Source organism: Pleuronectes platessa, chromosome 1 (assembly GCF_947347685.1).
Source record: "Pleuronectes platessa chromosome 1, fPlePla1.1, whole genome shotgun sequence".
Lineage (NCBI taxonomy): Eukaryota > Metazoa > Chordata > Actinopteri > Pleuronectiformes > Pleuronectidae > Pleuronectes > Pleuronectes platessa.
The window spans coordinates 3890312-3909038 of record NC_070626.1 but is presented as its reverse complement, the minus strand read 5'-3'; the positions used below and the strand labels follow the sequence as shown (position 1 = coordinate 3909038).

Sequence of the window (18727 nt, the reverse complement as noted above, 5' to 3'; positions counted from 1 at the left end):
TTTGGAGAGGGTGTCCGAAAAGGACAAAGGTTTCTTTAGAATATCTTTAGAGAGATCTGAATGTGTTCACCATGGACATCCTATTGGGAACACTTGTAATTTGAAAAATTCCCTGACAGGCTGGGGGGATTTGAGAATGCACCTACCTGCTAGTAAAATAAATCAAGAGAAAAATAACGAGAGCTTGTTAAATGGATTCAGACAAATATGGTTTGATACATCACATAACTGTCAAATCCGTCCCATCAAGTTGCAAGGTGGTGCTTTATATATCGTTGATACCTCTTGTTTCGTTATCGCACTACGGCCTTATTAGATGGCACGCTCAGTATTATGCAAGCTAAGTTAGCAAATGTTAAGCTGGTACCTTTTCTTCTAGCCTCATAGATAACATATGCAAGACAGATTGCTTTGTTGTAGTAAATTAATATTAAGTAGACAATATCCCAGCACTGAATGCAGTTTGATAATGATGCAGACACAACAGGAAAGCTCCCTTTAAGCCTCGATTTCATATCTTCTTAACTTTTTGTTCCACTGTGCTAGCAGCGACTTAAATACCTCCAGGTGTTTCTCTGTGTTTCTTCTAAAAGAGATCTGTCTTATCACAGAGACCTAAATCCTGAAACCTCATTCACTTTCATGCACCAGTGATGAAATGCATGTGTTTGCCATGTTGACTGAAAAGGCCCAAACTTCCCTGTCTCTTTGGATTTCTGTTCTTCTTTTTCTCTCTGTCAAGGTTTTTCTGTCTTTATAACTCTCATCTTGCTTCAATTGTCGTATTATTGCCAATGTTCGAATTTCTGTCTGGATTCAAATGAGGCAACATGGCCTCGCTCCAGAGGCAGAAAGAAAGAAAGCCAGGTGTGTGTGTGTGTGTGTGTGTGTGTGTGTGTGTGTGTGTGTGTGTGTGTGTGTGTGTGTGTGTGTGTGTGTGTGTGTGTGTGTGTGTGTGTGTGTGTGTGTGTGTGTGTGTGTGTGTGTGTGTGTGTGTGTGTGTGTGTGTGTGTGACACATGTAGATCTGTAACGCTCACCTCAGATAATGCCTAATAAAAGGCTGACTGATAGGCTGAGTTGTTTTTCAACACTTTTAACCACTCATGTTTGCTGAAGCATTCAGTGTGTTTAATAGTTGCGCTTGAAAGGTATGAGAACATTCAATGTGGTTTTGTTGTTCAGACTCAATAGTTATGTTGTTGTTTATCCTGTCAATTGTTCCACTTAGTATAGAGACACTTAAGGCCTAACAATCTGATACTATGTCCAGTCCAAAGCCTGCAACTCTGATGTGACTTGTTTAGTCAAGTATGGTTGAATCCATCTTTATTTCGATAATGAGGAATTCTTAAGCCGGGTCATATTCACTAAAAACATTTGCTGGCACCCTCTGTCACTTTGAATCAGCAGGGAACAAAAACACAGTGTTTTCACAACTAACTATTGTGAGATTTTTCTAAATCTTTATGACTATTTGATTATCTCTGCCATGCTTTGATACAACAGTATTCAGATACAGTATGTTAGTATTGATGAGACCTCCTTCAAGACCTATCAAACCATAGATCCAAACTTAAGTCTTCTTTGCAATGGACATTAGGGCCTCAGTAGCCTGACAAGAGTTGTTTAATGAGTGGATCTGGAGATAGAGCAGGTCAGAGTTTTCAGAAGTTTGAACCCTGACTTTACCAGTCTGCATTTTGAAGTGTCCTTTGGTAAGTTGCTGATGATATACCACTGGTTTGTTGATATCTGGTAGAAAAGAACTTGATCAATATGTGGGTGAATGGGTGAATGGTACTCCTAAAATAGTTTGAGGGGCAGTGTAAGACTAGAAATGTGCTATATAATACAGTCCATTTACCATTTCATTTTATTGTTGGCTGAGGTCTGATGAGAATCATAGAAATGGAAATAGGCAGCAGTACGAGTTGGACCCAAGGGGCAACATCCTGGGCCGAGTGATGAAGCTAATATGGAAGTGTAAAAAGCTGCCGTTCCAGGGGGGTCCGCTACGCCTGGCTCCAAGAAGCAAATAGTCCCCATTGACTACCATGTTAAAATGCCCGACTTTAGACCAGACTTAAACCTGTTTACAGCATGGTACAAAAATTGGTTTTAGTCTCAATCGCGAGGTTCTTCCTTCATGACAACTCTGAGGGGGGTGAATTTTTTTGTAACTTACTCGTGTATGAAGCACCACTGATGTCAGACAGAACCGATGTACTGGGCTCTGGGTTTGTATCCTCATGGTTAAATGCACATATTTTAAGTCGCTTTGGATAAAAGTAATGAAAGAAATAAAACATTTTACAAATAGATAAAATGTCTTTCTACCTCATCTGTAATATTCAAGGTGATAATCTCCCACAGAGCTGTTGATAACAGTCCACATCAAGTCTCTCCACTTCCCTCAGTGTGAAGACATAATTATATAATTAATACGAGAACTGTCTAAACTGTCTAATTCACTCTAAAATTCCATAACAGGCTTAATAAACGAGGTGCAATAGTAATGGTGGATATACCAGCCTGTATCAGAATATTTATGAAACAAAGTTACTATCACATGCAACCTTCACATGTAGCGTATTGATATTAACTTATGAAAATAAAATATCAAGTCACAACCAAACACACAACTCTGTAGTTAACTTGCTTCAATCTGTTCATTAGACATGTTAAATAAACGGTAAATTTTATAACAATTACATATTAAAAACCACTTGAGGCATGTTAGCATATCATGATAGATAAAGCAATAGGTTTTGTTGTATAGTTTCAAGGTTACTTACCTCTAGTTCATGGTAAAGATCGCGACCATCCGGCTGGGTAGCGCTAGCCGTTAGCACCGGCGACTAGCATGTCGCCGGTTAGCCGCAGCCTAAGCTAACCAGGCATCTAGAGCTCTGCTGGCGTCGCTCAGCTTTGAATCGACCCTCGCGCTCCTCTTCCTTGCCCATTGATTGGTTAGCCAGGAACTAGGAGGAGTCAGGACCGGCAAGATGGCGCCGGGGGAACGCCTCCTACTAGCCTCATCCTCACTCTGCAAAAACCACCGGGTGACATCACGGACCCTGGGTCCATTTATATATACAGTGTATGGTTGGACCTTGAAAGATTATATTAACGAAATTTAAGAAGAATATTACCCACTTTTATAAAACTCATTGTCATGTTATTGTGTTACAGGTATCGCTTATCTGGGTGGTGTCTGCACTGCCAAGAGGAAGTGCGTGTTAGCAGAGGACAATGGACTCAATTTGGCCTTCACTATTGCTCACGAGCTGGGACACAAGTAGGTTTCACCGTCTTTTCATTTCCTTTTCATTGTATTTGGACAATCCATCACATCATTGACTCTAGGTCTATTGTCCACATTTTTGCTGTTATCAGTTCATTTTCATTTAAACTTCCAACAATAAAAATGTTGGCAACAGTGGAAGTCTTTCATTCAAATCACCAGCAATATGAGAAAGGCTCAGTCTTTCTATAAAAAAATAATCTTTTCTAATCTTAAAACTTGTGGCCATTTGAGCAGTGCAGAGTGAAGTTGGAAAACTTTAAAGTTGCTTTACTCAAAGTTGGAAAGTCTCACCGAATGATAACAAACAAGCTTTATTTACGCTCTGGAGTTATTTGACTTCATGTGAGGTTTTCTTTCTCTTTTGTCCACAAACAGTCAGTGGACAAGTTCCCTGACTAATGTTTGCTGTGTCAACAATGTCTGATTCTCTGTGACACTTCAGAAAGGCTCATTTCCAAACTCACCAGGAGCTCAGGTTTCTCTTATTTTTGTCCAACTTCTCCCCCTTTTTTCTCAGCACCGAGACAAACATCTATGAATGATTACAAATAATGTTATCATTTCATAATTCCCTCATTGTGACCTAAAGCAAATTTGCCCATAGTTTTCTCATTTTACACATATTTTCATCTATCCAGCTAGTGTGTACTGGAATCCTTTAGGAAACACTGTGTGACAGAATGATCTCAACTCGTAGTCTACTAATTTTTCCAAAGCCTAAAGCTTCATGGTCTTCATTAGTGAATGCAGCTGGCTTGGTTGTCTTCATGTGACCTAAGGGTTGAAAGTGAGAGAGAGAAACATGCAAACTAGTTCCCTGTTTTGACGAAACCAAGATTGAAATGTTTGGCCTCAGTTAAACAGATTCTACCTTTAATGTAGATACAATAGACCTACTCCCATACTTTACCATTACTGACAATAAATAATTTATTCGTCATTGCTGCTCCCTTCATTTCTATCAGACATTTTCTGTTATGTTACAAACTGTTTCTTCCTATAAATGTTGTAAATGCTGTTATTTTTTCTCTCTGAGGTTTCTATGTTTTTTCCCCCTGTTAAGAGTTTTTTTGGGGTAGTTTTTCCTTATTCTTGCTAAGGGTAATGGCAGAGGATGTCTCACCTTGTAAAGCCTTGTGAGACTAATTGTGATTTTTTTATAATATGGGCTATACAAATATAATTGATCAATTTATTGATTCATTGGTGACATATGTATAAAACCAGTCATGATGCGTAGAATCGGTTGTCGTCATACACTTATCTTATGATCTCAGGATTTTGTTCACCTTTTGCCAAGCCCCTTTTCCCCTGATTGCTCACTTTGTTCAGGCTGCAAGCTTTAGGAAGAGATCTGGTTGTTCCAAACTTCTTCCATTTAGAATCAAGGAGGCCACTTTTGGTCCTGGGAATGCTAAATACTGTTAAAACTTGTTGGAACCTTTTCCAGACCTGTTCCTTCACACAGTCCTGTGTGATAATAATCGAGCAAAAATGTATACCTTTTTTTTAATTTTACTTAGTTATTGTGGGGTTTGAAAGTATTTGGTTTCAACGGTTTTTGAGTGTCCAGCCTACATATATCCATTTATGTTCCAGGGATTCAACTGGATAGCATTTAATGTACTTCAAAGTAAGATACAGTCAGTAATTTTAAATACATGCAGACACACACACATTATGGTGCCCACTGAGAAGGGACACCGGACTTGTCTAATACCTGGGAGTTTGTGGGTTCTGGGACGTCTGTTAATTTGGATTCTATCCGAGGTTGCCGTCACACTCATAAATCAGTGCAGTGACTTCTTACAAATGATACAAGAGCTGTGTAATAACTCACACGACTGGTTGAACCCTCATTGGACAGCTTTAGTTTTCTTCTGTGGTGTTACAAACAGTTCACCTAGAAATAATTGCTTATGGCAATAACTAAAGTAAGAAGAGTATATCACACCATCACACATCTGCTATTACACCACTCTGACAGAATTTGATTGACAAAGTTCACATGAACCAACACAAACAGGTTGAGTGTGAAAACAATACTGGTCATTTTCAAATGCAGCAAATGCATCAGACCTTGACTATACATCTCCATTTGTTCAGAAGATTGAATGATGTTCTGTAGTAGATATGTCGTGCTTAACAGTGTGCACTATTGTACCAACTGTTATGATAAGATATCTTTTTTTAAAGATTATATTGCCTGTCCGCATTGGCCTGGTCAATTTGGACGGTTCTTAGGCACTGATGTATTTCCTCTGCTATGAAGGCGCTGCACTGTCATTTGCTAAGGATGAGGACAAGAATGACAAGTATGAGTCCTTCACTGCAATTCTATATTGCTTTCACTTTAACCAGAGAAAAATAGTCTATATTTGTAATGTATTAGTTTCTGAGTCTGTGCTTGGAGTTGAGACTAAGTTGTTGCTGTTAATTTGAAAATGTAGGTCATGTCTTTGAGTGAACATACACACACACAGACACACACTCTCACACACACACACACACACACACACACACACACACACACAAACCATAACTGTGCCAAAGTGAAGTCCTCCCTGTTTGTGTTTCACATACGTATGTGCAGTGTGTGTGTGAGGAGCTTCCCTCAGGCTCTGCTCCATCAATATGTTGCAGATGTGCTGCTGGTGGAGGGTGATTCACTACACTGTAGTTTTGGACTCTGTTATATGTGCTGCTCAATAAAAATATGTTAAAAAAGAAAAATTCTAATAAATTTTAATTAGTTTCAGCATGATAAAAGTTGTCCTGTTGCTTTCACAGATAATTCAAAGATACAATGTAAGCACAGTAATTTGCAGTTGACCCAGATATAAAAAAAATTAGTTGCATTACTTTTCTAATGTTGAATTATTACTTACATGGACGTGAATAAAGCTCACACTGCTATGCACATTTCTGTGTGTTAACCAATGACTGTAAGATGGACCACATGACAGCTCCTGGTTGCTGGCTTCAGAATACCCCGCAACCCTGCACACCCCATGCTACCAGATAGGACATGGTGTAAATAACAACAATTAAAGACATATTAAAAACGTTATTCACATTAAATAAATGCTTTATGTGACTGTGATGACAACCAGCTCCGCAAACCTTTGACATATTGTCTATGTATCCATGTCTCTTCAGCATGGGAATGAGCCACGACGACGACCACGTCACCTGCACAGGTCACTCCCACATCATGTCCGGCGAATGGGTGAAAGGTAGAAACCCCAGCGACCTGTCCTGGTCATCCTGCAGCCGCGATGATCTGGAAAACTTTCTCAGGTAAGACACTTCTGCACTGGGCCCTAACAATTGACCCCAAGAAAATTCTGTCTAAAATATGTATTAATTTACAGTTATAGGTAGAAATAAACTAAATGATTTCAGGAAATTGATAAACATGACAATAAAAAAAAAACAACACACCAATGAAAATGAAGATACTCTCGATTCAAACCAGTTTCAGTTTGAATAAATTTTGATCAATTGCATCTATCTTTGTCTTACTTAACATTGCACCATGAACAAGTGGGAGCAACAATCTGGGAGAGAACATTACATGAAACAGCAGATAACCTCAGACTAAGTCTGGAAGAGTTTTAAAGGTTCAGTGTGTAGAATTTAGTGACATCTAGTGGTGAAGTGTCATGTTGAAGCTAAATACCCCTCACCTCATCCTCCCCTTCCGACATGAAAGAGAACCTGTGGTAGCCTTCAGTTGTCATAATTTGTCCAGTTTGGGCTACTGTACAACACTTGGAGCCCTCCATATTGAGGACCCGCTCCTGATGTAAATATAATGTTTTTAAATATAAAGGACCCTTCTAAGCTAAAGAAAAACCTTAGTACAATTTAGATGAAACACAGTGAAAACATCACTAGGATTATTTTGTATTCAATACACTCTGAACCTTTTAAGTGTTAGACTGTGTTGGTGTGTCTTTGTTAAACTGTATCCATGTAGGTCTGTGACCTTAGGTCAATCTGATAAGTCCTGATAAGTGATTGAAGGCCCAGTGAAGTTCTCAGTGTCAGGCTGCACAGACACCTAGCATTTGTCTCTCACTTTTTTTGTTGGCTTAGCTCAGCATTTTGTTAGATAACCTTTATGCATAGTTTTGCGCCACAAATGATGAGCCCTTAAAAAGGATAGTGGGTCAATCTGTGCTTAGTCTGCTTATTTGTCCAACTGCTGACAGTTGCTAGAACCATTGATATTTTTAAGAGTACAAATAATTGTCTCATTTGACCAAGCAATAGGTCTCTCTGTCCAGCTTCTACACTGCTGTTCAGAGCTGGTATCAACATCTGTCCCAAGTGATTTGATCACAGGTGGACAGTACTTGGAGAGTAAGTGTGAACGCACCCTAATGTGTCCTCAATATGTCTTTAGATCTGATCCCTTAAACCACGTTTGGAGATGTTCTAGGACTCGTGATCATATTCTTTTAGCTGTGTGAATGCAAATGTGGTCTTGTGGACACATTCCTATGAATGTTGGAATGAAGGACTACCTAGTCAACTGAACCCAAAGTATTATATTGTCAGTAACCATAGGTTGATTAGTTTGTGGCCAGTCCCACAATATCAACACTAACCATCACATAATGATCGCTATTTTTTTTAATGGATAACGTTTTATTACATAGTAGAGCTGATTAACTCAGCCCCCACTTGACTCCACTCTCTTCTTCTCTCTCCTTCTCATTCCGACACACAAACAGAGAGACATCAACAACATGGTAAAAACAACACCATTTTTGGTTTTCACTTCAGCTTCTGAGCTCAAAGTCTGACAACATCTAAAGAGCATGAGGGCATATTTCCATGCCTAGCTTTGAGTGGATGTAAAAATAAGGATTTATGATGAAACCTGTTTTTTGCATTCATGACTCTGTCCCCCTCAGTATTTGAAATTCACTTGTAGATTGATTACAACTCAGATGTGTTTTTTGCTCATTTAATAATTGTGTCATGAGTAAACACTGATGTCATCTGAGGTTAGAAAATCAGTTGAAGATTATGGATCCATTCGCACGCTTACCAACAGGCTGAATGAGATTTATCAATCTTGGCTTATGATCTGTTTGCTGATACCAAAACCACAAACATAGAGGAAATGGAAACAGATGTTCTCTTCAGCAAAGTCAAAACTAAGAGCAGTCTTCTTCTTATAACACCAAAGACCAGTGCCTAGACCTACATTCTAGAAAATGGAATTGTGGCTCCAGGACCACTGATGTTATACTATTTATATTTTTCATCACATTTTATACAGCTGATAGTCATTAGTTTTAGTCTCGAAACTATATTAATCGTTTTGCTTTGGTGGATCTAGGATGTTTCTAAATCAGGGGCCATAAAAGGCCACAATTTACACAGAGGGGCCGATATATGTCCAACATCCACGCACAATTCCTGATTCTTGTTTTGTGTTAGCGCTACAAGCCACACATCATTGAATACATTTTGGAAAATGTTTATTGTTCAAGCACACTGTGTATTGTAAATAAGTGACTTTATATTTGTGGATTTTTTGTTTTGTTTTTTCAACTGCCACAACAGGGGGCCCATACATTTTGGCTAGTGCCCCCTGGCCCTGCGGCTGAATCCGCCCACGCTTTTTTTTATCTCTTTTTTTGTGATGCTATTAAAATGTTTATGTCTCCTTAAAGTTGAGGCTAAGACTGCAGTTGTCAACATTTGTGTTGTATACAGTAACTTTAGTTAAAGATGATGCTCTGGCATTGGCCACAGCTTACATTTCTTAATTTGTCATGCATATTGTACCCCGAGGCGTATTTAATAATAATAATATTAATACATTTTATTTAAAGGTGACAGGTTTTTCAGAGTACTCCAGGTCAAATTACAAGGCAGAGATTAAAACACAACAAAAAACAATATAGCAAAAAACATTAATAAAATGAACAGTGAATAAAACATGTAGTTTGGCCAGATGAATGACATTCAAACTAAATATGCCAGTTTAAAAAGATGGGATTTGAAAATGGAGAGATATTCAATTTTATGAATGTCTGATTGGAGCAGAGCGGAGAGCAGAGCGGCTGAAGGCTCTAGATCCCATGGTTGTCAAGTGGGCAGGTGGTACAGTGAGGTGGATGAAGAAGAAGTGCGGGAGGGTGTGGCAATGTGCAGGAGTTCGGAAAGGTAGGGAGTAGCGAGAATATGGATGGCCTTAAAGGTGAGGAGCAGAATCTTAAAAACAATGCGGTATTCGACCAGGAGCCAATGAAGCTGCTGAAGAACAGGAGTGATGTGATTAATGGAGGGGGTTCTTGTAATGATGCTAGCGGTAGATTTCTGAAGAAATTTGTGCTAGAGACCAAAAAATAAGGGAGTTACAGTTATCTATGCGGGATGAAACCAGGGTGTGAACGAGAATGCCACGCTGTTGGGTGTGAAGGATGGTGGAAGAGATTAATGTTAAGTAGATGGTAAAGTATTAAAGTAGTAAAGTATTCGAACCGGGTAACATTATTGATGTGAGCTTGGAAAGATAGTGTGCTGTCAAAGATGACACCCAGCATCTTAGAGACAAAAGAATGATCAATACTGAAGGAACAATTTTGTCAACTTTGAAATTAAAGAAGGACATTAAGTAGTGACAGTAAGAAGTTGAGTACATTTGAGGTGCAAGGGAGTCCGGTGCTCTTAGTATAAGCTGCCTTGGAGCTGCCCAGTGCTGTGATGGTGTTCTGCAGGGGGTGGGACTGGTTGTCCATGAGAGAAGACAGCTTCGCCATCATCCTCCTCTGTCCCATCACCTCAACTGGGTCAAACAGGTGTCCCAGGACCGAGCTGGCCCTCCTAATCAGTCTATCTAGTCTCTTCCTGTCACCAGTTGAAATGCTGCTCCCTCAGGAAACGACTCCAAAGAAGACAGCAGATGCCACCACAGAGTCATAAAAGGTCTTTTGGAGTGCCCCATGCACTCCAAAAGGAACGGAAAGGAGCAATAGCTAATCGTGTCAGCAAATATATGACGTTCTCCTGGGCAGCAATTCTCTACATATGTAGTTGTTTCTTGATTGTTTAGAATAAGTTTCTGTAAGGAGTACATTTAATAATTTCACAATATCAGTAGCCTCAATGGCAACTGAAAATGTCTCAAACAAACTTCTCTGTAATTTTAGATAAATGGTTGTGATTGGCTGGATCTGTCTCTGGATGGATGGAAATCTGTCTGAAAGGGAAGGGGAGGGGTGGGCCAGATCCATCTGTAAGTGGGAATACATTTTAATTTTTATTATCATTAGCTCACTGATTGTTCCATTTCCCAAGCGAACTTCAGCATGTTTGAGATTTAAACAAGGAACGACCCACTATAAGGTACCAGTGTTTAGGATTTAGTAGCAAGAGGTGAGATTGCATATCGTAACTCTTACGTCTAGGGAAGAGTTGGCACATAAAATCAGATGTTTTGGTTATAGAATTGATTAGTTTATTTTAAACTTGGTTTTAGGATTGTAAGGACAAATACAGGTAACATGAATTAACAGGAAAAGTAGGCAACAGGGTGCTATTTTAAATAAAGACGGAAAGATAACAAAAAGAGGACTATTCACAAGAGCTGCTCAAATCTTATGCAAACCAGGGAGGTAATTATCATTAAACCAAACAACTACTTAAAATCAAAACACATAAATTCTCTTATAAATTATTCCGGTCTGCCTCTCAGACAACGGCAATAGTATATCTTATTACAAATGTAATCTCAAAAGCTAGATTGGTAAGCTGTTCACGTACGATAGACAGCTGCCTTGACTGACACAGCTGTACAGAATCTATACTGCCTCCAGCCTTGAATGCTTTCTGATGATTGGAAGTTTTGGGGTTGATGTTGCTCCAATAAGGATCTTCACCCCCAGCCAAGAAGGAGGAGGAGCATCTGAAAGAGGCACGATAGAGACACAGAATACAAACTAACACGGACGGCTGTAACAGCAACCAACTGAATACCCACTCACTCCTAACTTTTTTAGGTGTAGAAAAATTTAGAGTGGCCTTCATGTAACATAAAGAAACAGATGCTCATCTCTACATGCAGTATATGATCTTTCCACTTTGAGCTAATGTAGAGAAATGGTGGTGCAACATGGCAGCCTCCACAGAAGAGGACCCTCTCTTGATGTAGATATAAAGGATCATATTCAATTAAAGAATAAACATTTAATCTTAGTTTCCGGTGATAGAATACAAATGTAAACAACACTGTAAATATTAATCTTCAATTTCTACCAATAAATCCTACACACTGGACCTTTGGTATGGTGTTTCTGATAAGGTGGCATTATCATTATAGCATTACATATTTTGTGTGATCATCTGTTTTCAAAGAAAAACAATACTGTAAATGCCAGGTCTGTTTTGGTATTCAGATTTAATGATCAGAATAAGATTCTTTGAAATGAAAAAAATTCACACAGATCCTTTTTTCTTTTGTGTCATTGGAACAGATCCAAAGCCAGTGGCTGCCTTTTGTACACAGATCCAAGGAGCCAGTACCAGGTCCGGCTGCCCCCCAAGCTGCCAGGCATGCACTACAGTGTGGATGAACAGTGCCAAATCCTGTTTGGAACCAATGCCACTTTCTGCAATGACATGGAGGTAAGACATAATCCTTTTGCCCTGTTTTTTTATAATTCTCACATCAAACAAAACCAGGAGGTCAAATAATATTTTGGATATCTAAGAGTGAGCTACTACATAGGCCAGGCGCTTTTATTGCCTCTCTCTGATATTTCTATGTTTTTTTTGTTGTAGGTGTCCCTTACTATGTTGTAAGTTAGGGGCAGAGGATGTCACACCCTGTTAAGCCCTATGTGACAAATAGTGATTTGTGAGTATGTATTCAAATTTAGAAATAATTTGAAAGGGAATTAATACAAATAAAATGTTAAAGAGAAATAAAATAGAAATAGAGTGAAATACAGTAATGGATGATCTTATATAATAGTTTAATTAAAGGTGCTCGTGAAAGACAAAGTTTTCAAACTGGTTTTAAAAATTGCAATGGATTGAGCATTTCAATGTGCTACATAAACAACAGTGCCATATGTGTATGCATTTAAAAGGTGAAACTCAAATCAGAGAAGACAGGTTAATGATGTAGTTCTTAATATTTGATGTCTTACCTGTAGATGCTGTTAGCAGTTGTACAACTATTTTACTGTAAAGACATGAAGGCTTTATTGTCCTAAGTTTTTAGTTGTAAAAGTCCTTGAGATTCCAGCGGTTGGACGTCTGTGACTGAAGCATGATATTAAGCAGGTTGCTGCAGTGTGAACCCACCTGTTAGTGACTTAATATATAGACCTAGATATAGTTTCTAATTTCAGCCAGGGAAACACTAACATTATGAGCTTCAGGGTAGTCATTGGATTGAGAAATACTTTTCAGACAAAACATCTGTTTCTGCCCATTTTGTTATCTCCCTTGGCCTGTACATTTAGTGTGGTAGCTTTGACATGGTGTTATTCTCAGATAGTGCCATCATTTACCCTCACTTCACAAACTTTTATTTGAAACACGCTTAAAGCAGAAACAGATCTTTGTTTTTTTTATTTTATATCTATCACAGTATAATGCTGTTTCCTCTGTTAAACTCTGATCAAAAACATGACAAAGAAGAATCAATTGGAAGTCATTATTAAGGAGGACGGCTTTTTGTCAAGTGAGAGCAGCAGAGTGTTGAGTGTGGCATGCCTCTGTTGTTGGACTGAGAGCAAATTCATCTATGCTCAATTTACCATTTGAAGGCCATCATTAGTGTGAAAATGTATGGTCTCTCTCTCTCTCTCTCCTTCATTGACATGGAACCCCTTCGTGATGGAAAATGTCAGATTATAAATTATTTTCCTGGAATGCACAACATGAACACCTCTGTCTCTCTCTGTGTGTGTGTGTGTGTGTGTGTGTGTGTGTGTGTGTGTGTGTGTGTGTGTGTGTGTGTGTGTGTGTGTGTGTGTGTGTGTGTGTGTGTGTGTGTGTGTGTGTGTGTGTGTGTGTGTGTGTGTGTGTCTCAGCACTTGATGTGTGCTGGCCTGTGGTGTTTGGTAGAAGGTGACTCTTCATGTAAGACCAAACTGGATCCGCCTCTGGATGGAACAGAGTGTGGAGTAGACAAGGTAGGATCATCTGACTCACAGCAAGGTTCTGTTTGAAGATTTTTTTTTTTGTCAAAGATGCTTATCTCCCATATTTATATATATGTGTGTGTGTGCGTGTGCGTGTGTGTCTGCTCGTGTGTCAGTGGTGCAGGGCAGGCGACTGTGTCAGTAAGACACCCATCCCTCAGCATGTCGACGGTGACTGGAGTCCATGGAGCCAGTGGAGCATGTGCAGCAGGACCTGCGCTACTGGAGTCCAGTTCAGACAGAGGAAATGTGACAACCCTCCGTAAGTCACATATCTGTTTTTGTGTGTATTTGAGGAGGGAGAGCGGACATTTTGGCATTAAAATGCATTAAACTGCCAACACAGGATCCATTTTTATCATTTACACATATATTAATTGAAAAATCTGGGTTGTCTTGTATCAGGCCTGGTCCTGGTGGGCAACCATGTCAGAAGACCAGTGTGGAGCACAAAGCTTGTGAAGGTCCTCCCTGTCCAAAGGGCGCACCAAGCTTCAGAGACCTGCAGTGTCTGTCCTACGACCGACACGCCAGCAAGAAGAGGGGCAACATGCTGATTGCTATTGTTAATGATGGTGAGACGAACAGACATGCACATACATACTGTGCTTTCTGCTGTCGTAATAACCCTAACCCTAACCCTAACCCTCATCAGCTAATTTCTCATCACAAATCTAAAACAGCAAATACCTCAATTTCTTTTTAAATGCGCCAGTGGGAGCTTCTTCCAAAATTTAGCAGTGATAACAAAGACATAACGACCTTTGGTTTAGTTTGAGATCAAATTCTAAACTGAAACAGGCGCCAGTGTAAAGATGTCATTCATGTATCATATAAAAACTTTTGAAGACTTTTTGTAATACCTATCTATCAGTACCCAGAGTTCAGCTGCTGCCTAACTATTGTTTTGGAAGGTCAAATGATGCATGTCAAGTGCAGGCCCTAGAGAAACCTCTTCTAAAAAGATTCAAATACAAATTTTGAGTAATTGAATGCAAATTTGTCTCACTTGTGTACATTGGGTGGTTTTTCTGCTGCTGCTTTACTCGGTCTGGTGTAAGCAGCAACCTATTGTGGCTATTAACTCCTGTCTCACCAGAGACCAGTAGCTCTCAAGTTACATCGTAAGTAATGTAATTGTCATGTTTGTACAAGGAAGAACGCAGAGAATGAAACGAGACATTATATCTGGTTCAGTTGAATTGATGTTGATCCTTTTTTTGTCCTTCATGAAATCAACAATGCTATATAATGTGCAGTATGGTTGGAGTAATCTTTAAAGTGCAGGGAATTCACTTCCAATCTTTGGAATTTAGTCAATAGAGATAAACCATGGATTCTGAGGCATGCTGTTATCATCTTAGCAGTTTTATTCTCCATTATCTGTATCTGTTCAAGCAACTTCATAATCTTTATCCATAGATGTACTTGAAATAGGCGGGACTTAAACCGGAAGTGGAATGAATTTAAACAGAGTTTGTTATATTACACCTGACATGGATATGGGTTGATCAGAAGTTGCCATATGTATTGTTTACTAGAAAACTATTTACAGAAGAGCCTTAGAAGCTTCAGATCAATGTTCAAAAGAGTAAGAGAACTATTCAGAAAAAGTTTTTTATAATCTTCAGTGAGTAAACTTCACTTTTTAGTTTTAATACTCAACATTTTCTCATTTATTGATTTTTTTCTTTTACCTTTTAAAAGATACATTGTGTGTGAGTTAGGGAGAGAGAGTAGCGCTCGCTCCTTGTGCCTGTAGCCGGGCGTGGTGCACCCTGACTCGTTCAGTGGAGCTTGTGCGAGCCGCCTGGCTCTCACTCACACTCCCACTCCCTTGGCTTGTGGAGGGGAGCGCTGGCTCTGTGTGCGTCTAGCCGGGCGTGGTGCACTGACTCGGCCAGGGGATGCTGAGAACATATGTTAATGATTAACGATGTTACACGTTAGTATCCCTGTGGACAGAGTGGCTTTGACAACAACATGATTGTAATGTGTTCTCCACTACACACACACACAAAAAAAAAAATTGTGTGTGACTTCTTTTTAGGCTCTGTGTAGGAGAAGAACTCTGTGTGTGGCTGGCCTATCAAGGCATGATGTGGACACAGTTATCCAATGAGGATTTTCATTCATCATGAGTACAGATAATGACACATTTTACTCAAATTGATTCTTGTGCATGTGAAAGTACATAATCCGTAACATTTCACATTTACTGCTCATCCTAGCCAAGACCACACACTGACATTTTAACCTTTACATAAATATCCTTGCATGCTAAGGATTTGTTATATCATGAATTAGAAAGTTAAATGATGTTAAGTTGAGGAGGCAGCAGTAAATTAAAAGTGATCAAGGAGGAAAATTTGCATTAAAGTGTTCTCTGTTGAACGGCTTTCAGACATGCACTGAACCCATCAGTCCCTCCATATTTTCTCCGTGGGTGTGCATGTGTGTCCGAGTGAGACACTTTGCAGTTTTTGCAGACTTTCTGGCCTCCTAGTGTAATGTCCGTAGAAATGCAGGAGAATCCAATGTTGGAACACAGTGGGGGATTCCCCGCTTGAAGTGTTCCATTCATCATTGCTGAAGCACACAGAGAAGAGACTGCAGTCCATCTAATCCCCCATGAGAGCTCGGACCCAAATTGCTGACATGGCCCATAACCAAATAGTTTGGCATGAAAAGGCTTCCACCTCCACCGGTAATTTAGAACATAGTACAAGAGGTTGAATATCCCTTGTACGTTTGCAGGTCTTCTGCACATTTCAATTTTTTTTTTTTTTATTATAAAATCTTAAAGACTGTACTTTATATGGATAATATAGCTTTGAATTTTGGCCCCTCTTCACATACCTATTGCGCTTTCATAAATGTATCACTAATGTCATATAATATTTTCCCACAGACAGTGCATTTACTTGGACAAAATTTCCTGATTGTCATCCTTCACTTTAGATTTTTTTTGTCAGTAAGTTCTTGAGTCAGTGTTTCTTTTATTTTTATACAATTTTGGGCACAATCCTTGAAGAGCACCTGATTTTATTCATCTTCTGTATTGCCTTATTTACTCTCATGACCCTGTGCAGCATGCTTTCGTCCTGACATTCTTCATCTCATCATCTGCATGTGTACCTTCGTCATTCATTTCTACAAACAATTTTCTTTTAATGACCTTGCACAGTTTAGACAAACTCAGGAACCAAGAAATGCTGTAAAATTGTATTGCTACATCGTTCCCATTCTTTTCACATGTCTTCAGTAATCACTTAATGACATGTACAGGATGTTAAGGGACAAATTACTTCTTAAAGGGCCCATATTGTGTAAAATACATTTTCTTGGATTTTCCTATCTGTAAGTACTTGAAGGGGGCAGTAGGCACCCTGAAGGTATGAAAAAGTCACTCTGCAGTCACTCTTTTCACTTTGTCCATTAAAGAAATATGTTAATGAAACGCCTTGTTTCGTACTTCCTCCCCCGTATGAGTCATACGGGTTTTCGAACTCGACACTCAGCCCCCCCCAGCCGGTACCAGTCCAGCCTCCGAACCTACCGTCCCGCTCCCCACCAGTCATGTTGCTGAGCTAGCAGCTTGTTAGCTACCACAGGCTAACCACAACAAACAATACTGAAGAAACACCGCAGCATGGAGGGATGCAACGAAGAGAATATGTCCGTACACATTACTCTTAAGAACGTTACTGTTCGAGACCAGAGGTTACGCTTTATTTCTTCTGATGTGTCGCTGTGCTCAGCACGGATTAACCTCGACATTACTCATTACTCAGGACTGAACCTCCGCTGTAACTCGCAATCAATACTCCTACATAGCTAAAACTTGAACAAACATGAGGATGGTGTAACTCACCCTTCAGAAACATCCTATTATAACTACCTGTAAATATGTGGCTGGTCTTCTATAGCGGTATCCAAACATAATGTAACTTTCAAATGTGTTTACAGCCAGAGATCGTAAATGCGCCAGAATGAGCCTGTTCGCGTGTCACTCAAAGTGCCAATCAGAGGAGGGGCTCAAGAGGCAGGCGAAAACAGCCTGTTCTGTCTGCAGCTCCAGAGAGAGGCAGAAGAGAGGACATGGAAACACACATTGAAGCAGTTTTTTCGACTTAAACCACTGATATATCATCTTAGGGCAGGGGTCTGCAACTTGCGGCTCCGGAGCCGCATACTGCTCTTCAGCCCCTCTGCAGTGGCTCCCTGTACAGTGCATGTTGCGCATATTTTTCGCGAACTGTGAACTTAACGAATCAGTTTTCATATGATGAACGTGAGTGAACGTCACCTTCACGTTCATTTTTTAAATCTTGATCATCGTATCAGGCCGTCATGAAATACCGGGAGTGTGTGTGTGTGTGTGTGTGTGTGTGTGTGTGTGTGTGTGTGTGTGTGTGTGTGTGTGTGTGTGTGTGTGTGTGTGTGTGTGTGTGTGTGTGTGTGTGTGTGTGTGTGTGTGTGTGTGTGTGTGTGTGTGTGTGTGTGCGCCCGCTCCCAGATAGCGGACACACACACAGACCCCGGGGCTTCGCCCCCCGTCCCACTCACTCGCTCAGAGACGCACACAGTGAGATCAGAGCTCGTTCACGTGAAGCAGCCACTCACTGACTGACCGGCTGCTTCTTAACAGTGGAAACAGTGAAAAGACAGAGTTTCTCTGGTCACAGCTGCTCAGAGATCAGCGCCGCAGAAGCTGCATTTGGTTTGTACAAAGCTTCAGTTTCGGGGTCCGCCTCCAGTCTGACCTGCTCTCACGTTTTGTTTTAATATTTCCTCAACTAAAATATGCGTCATATCCTATTACGGGACAAATCCCCAAAAAGAAAAGTCTGGGAGGAAAATAGAGAGTTTAATTCAGATTAATTAGCTTTCACTGCCAACGATGTTGGCTTACCTGAATGCTTGAAATGTGGCGAGGTATTAGCAAACAAACAAAAATGTAATGTTTAAAGACATTTCCAGAGCAAGCACACAGCATCTGCTGAAAAGTACCAAGCTGGAGATGAGCAAAAAAAGCATAGTTCTGTGTTTCATTTATTTTAAAGTAGGCCTACCAATGTGTTTTGTTCTCCTCTTCATAAGAGTTAAGTGTTTTCCTTTTTTGTAACAGGTCAAAATAGCAGTTAAATGTCAACAGTTTTTTTATTGTCGTTCTATAATTGAATAAATGCAACAAACTATAGTTTTTATATTGTATAACTATACATATATATATATAT

At 39.8% G+C, this 18727-nt stretch overlaps 1 protein-coding gene across 1 annotated transcript in view; it reads left to right on the top strand.

The window, feature by feature from the left end:
• adamts17 (ADAM metallopeptidase with thrombospondin type 1 motif, 17) overlaps positions 1 to 18727 on the top strand; it is a 136061-nt gene that overhangs the window by 80682 nt on the left and 36652 nt on the right. Inside the window, exons 11-16 of the mRNA XM_053421678.1 lie at positions 3195 to 3300; positions 6469 to 6609; positions 11808 to 11958; positions 13377 to 13478; positions 13604 to 13749; positions 13893 to 14062. Coding sequence (XP_053277653.1) covers positions 3195 to 3300; positions 6469 to 6609; positions 11808 to 11958; positions 13377 to 13478; positions 13604 to 13749; positions 13893 to 14062 — 816 coding nt within the window. The remainder of the gene's footprint in view (positions 1 to 3194; positions 3301 to 6468; positions 6610 to 11807; positions 11959 to 13376; positions 13479 to 13603; positions 13750 to 13892; positions 14063 to 18727) is intronic.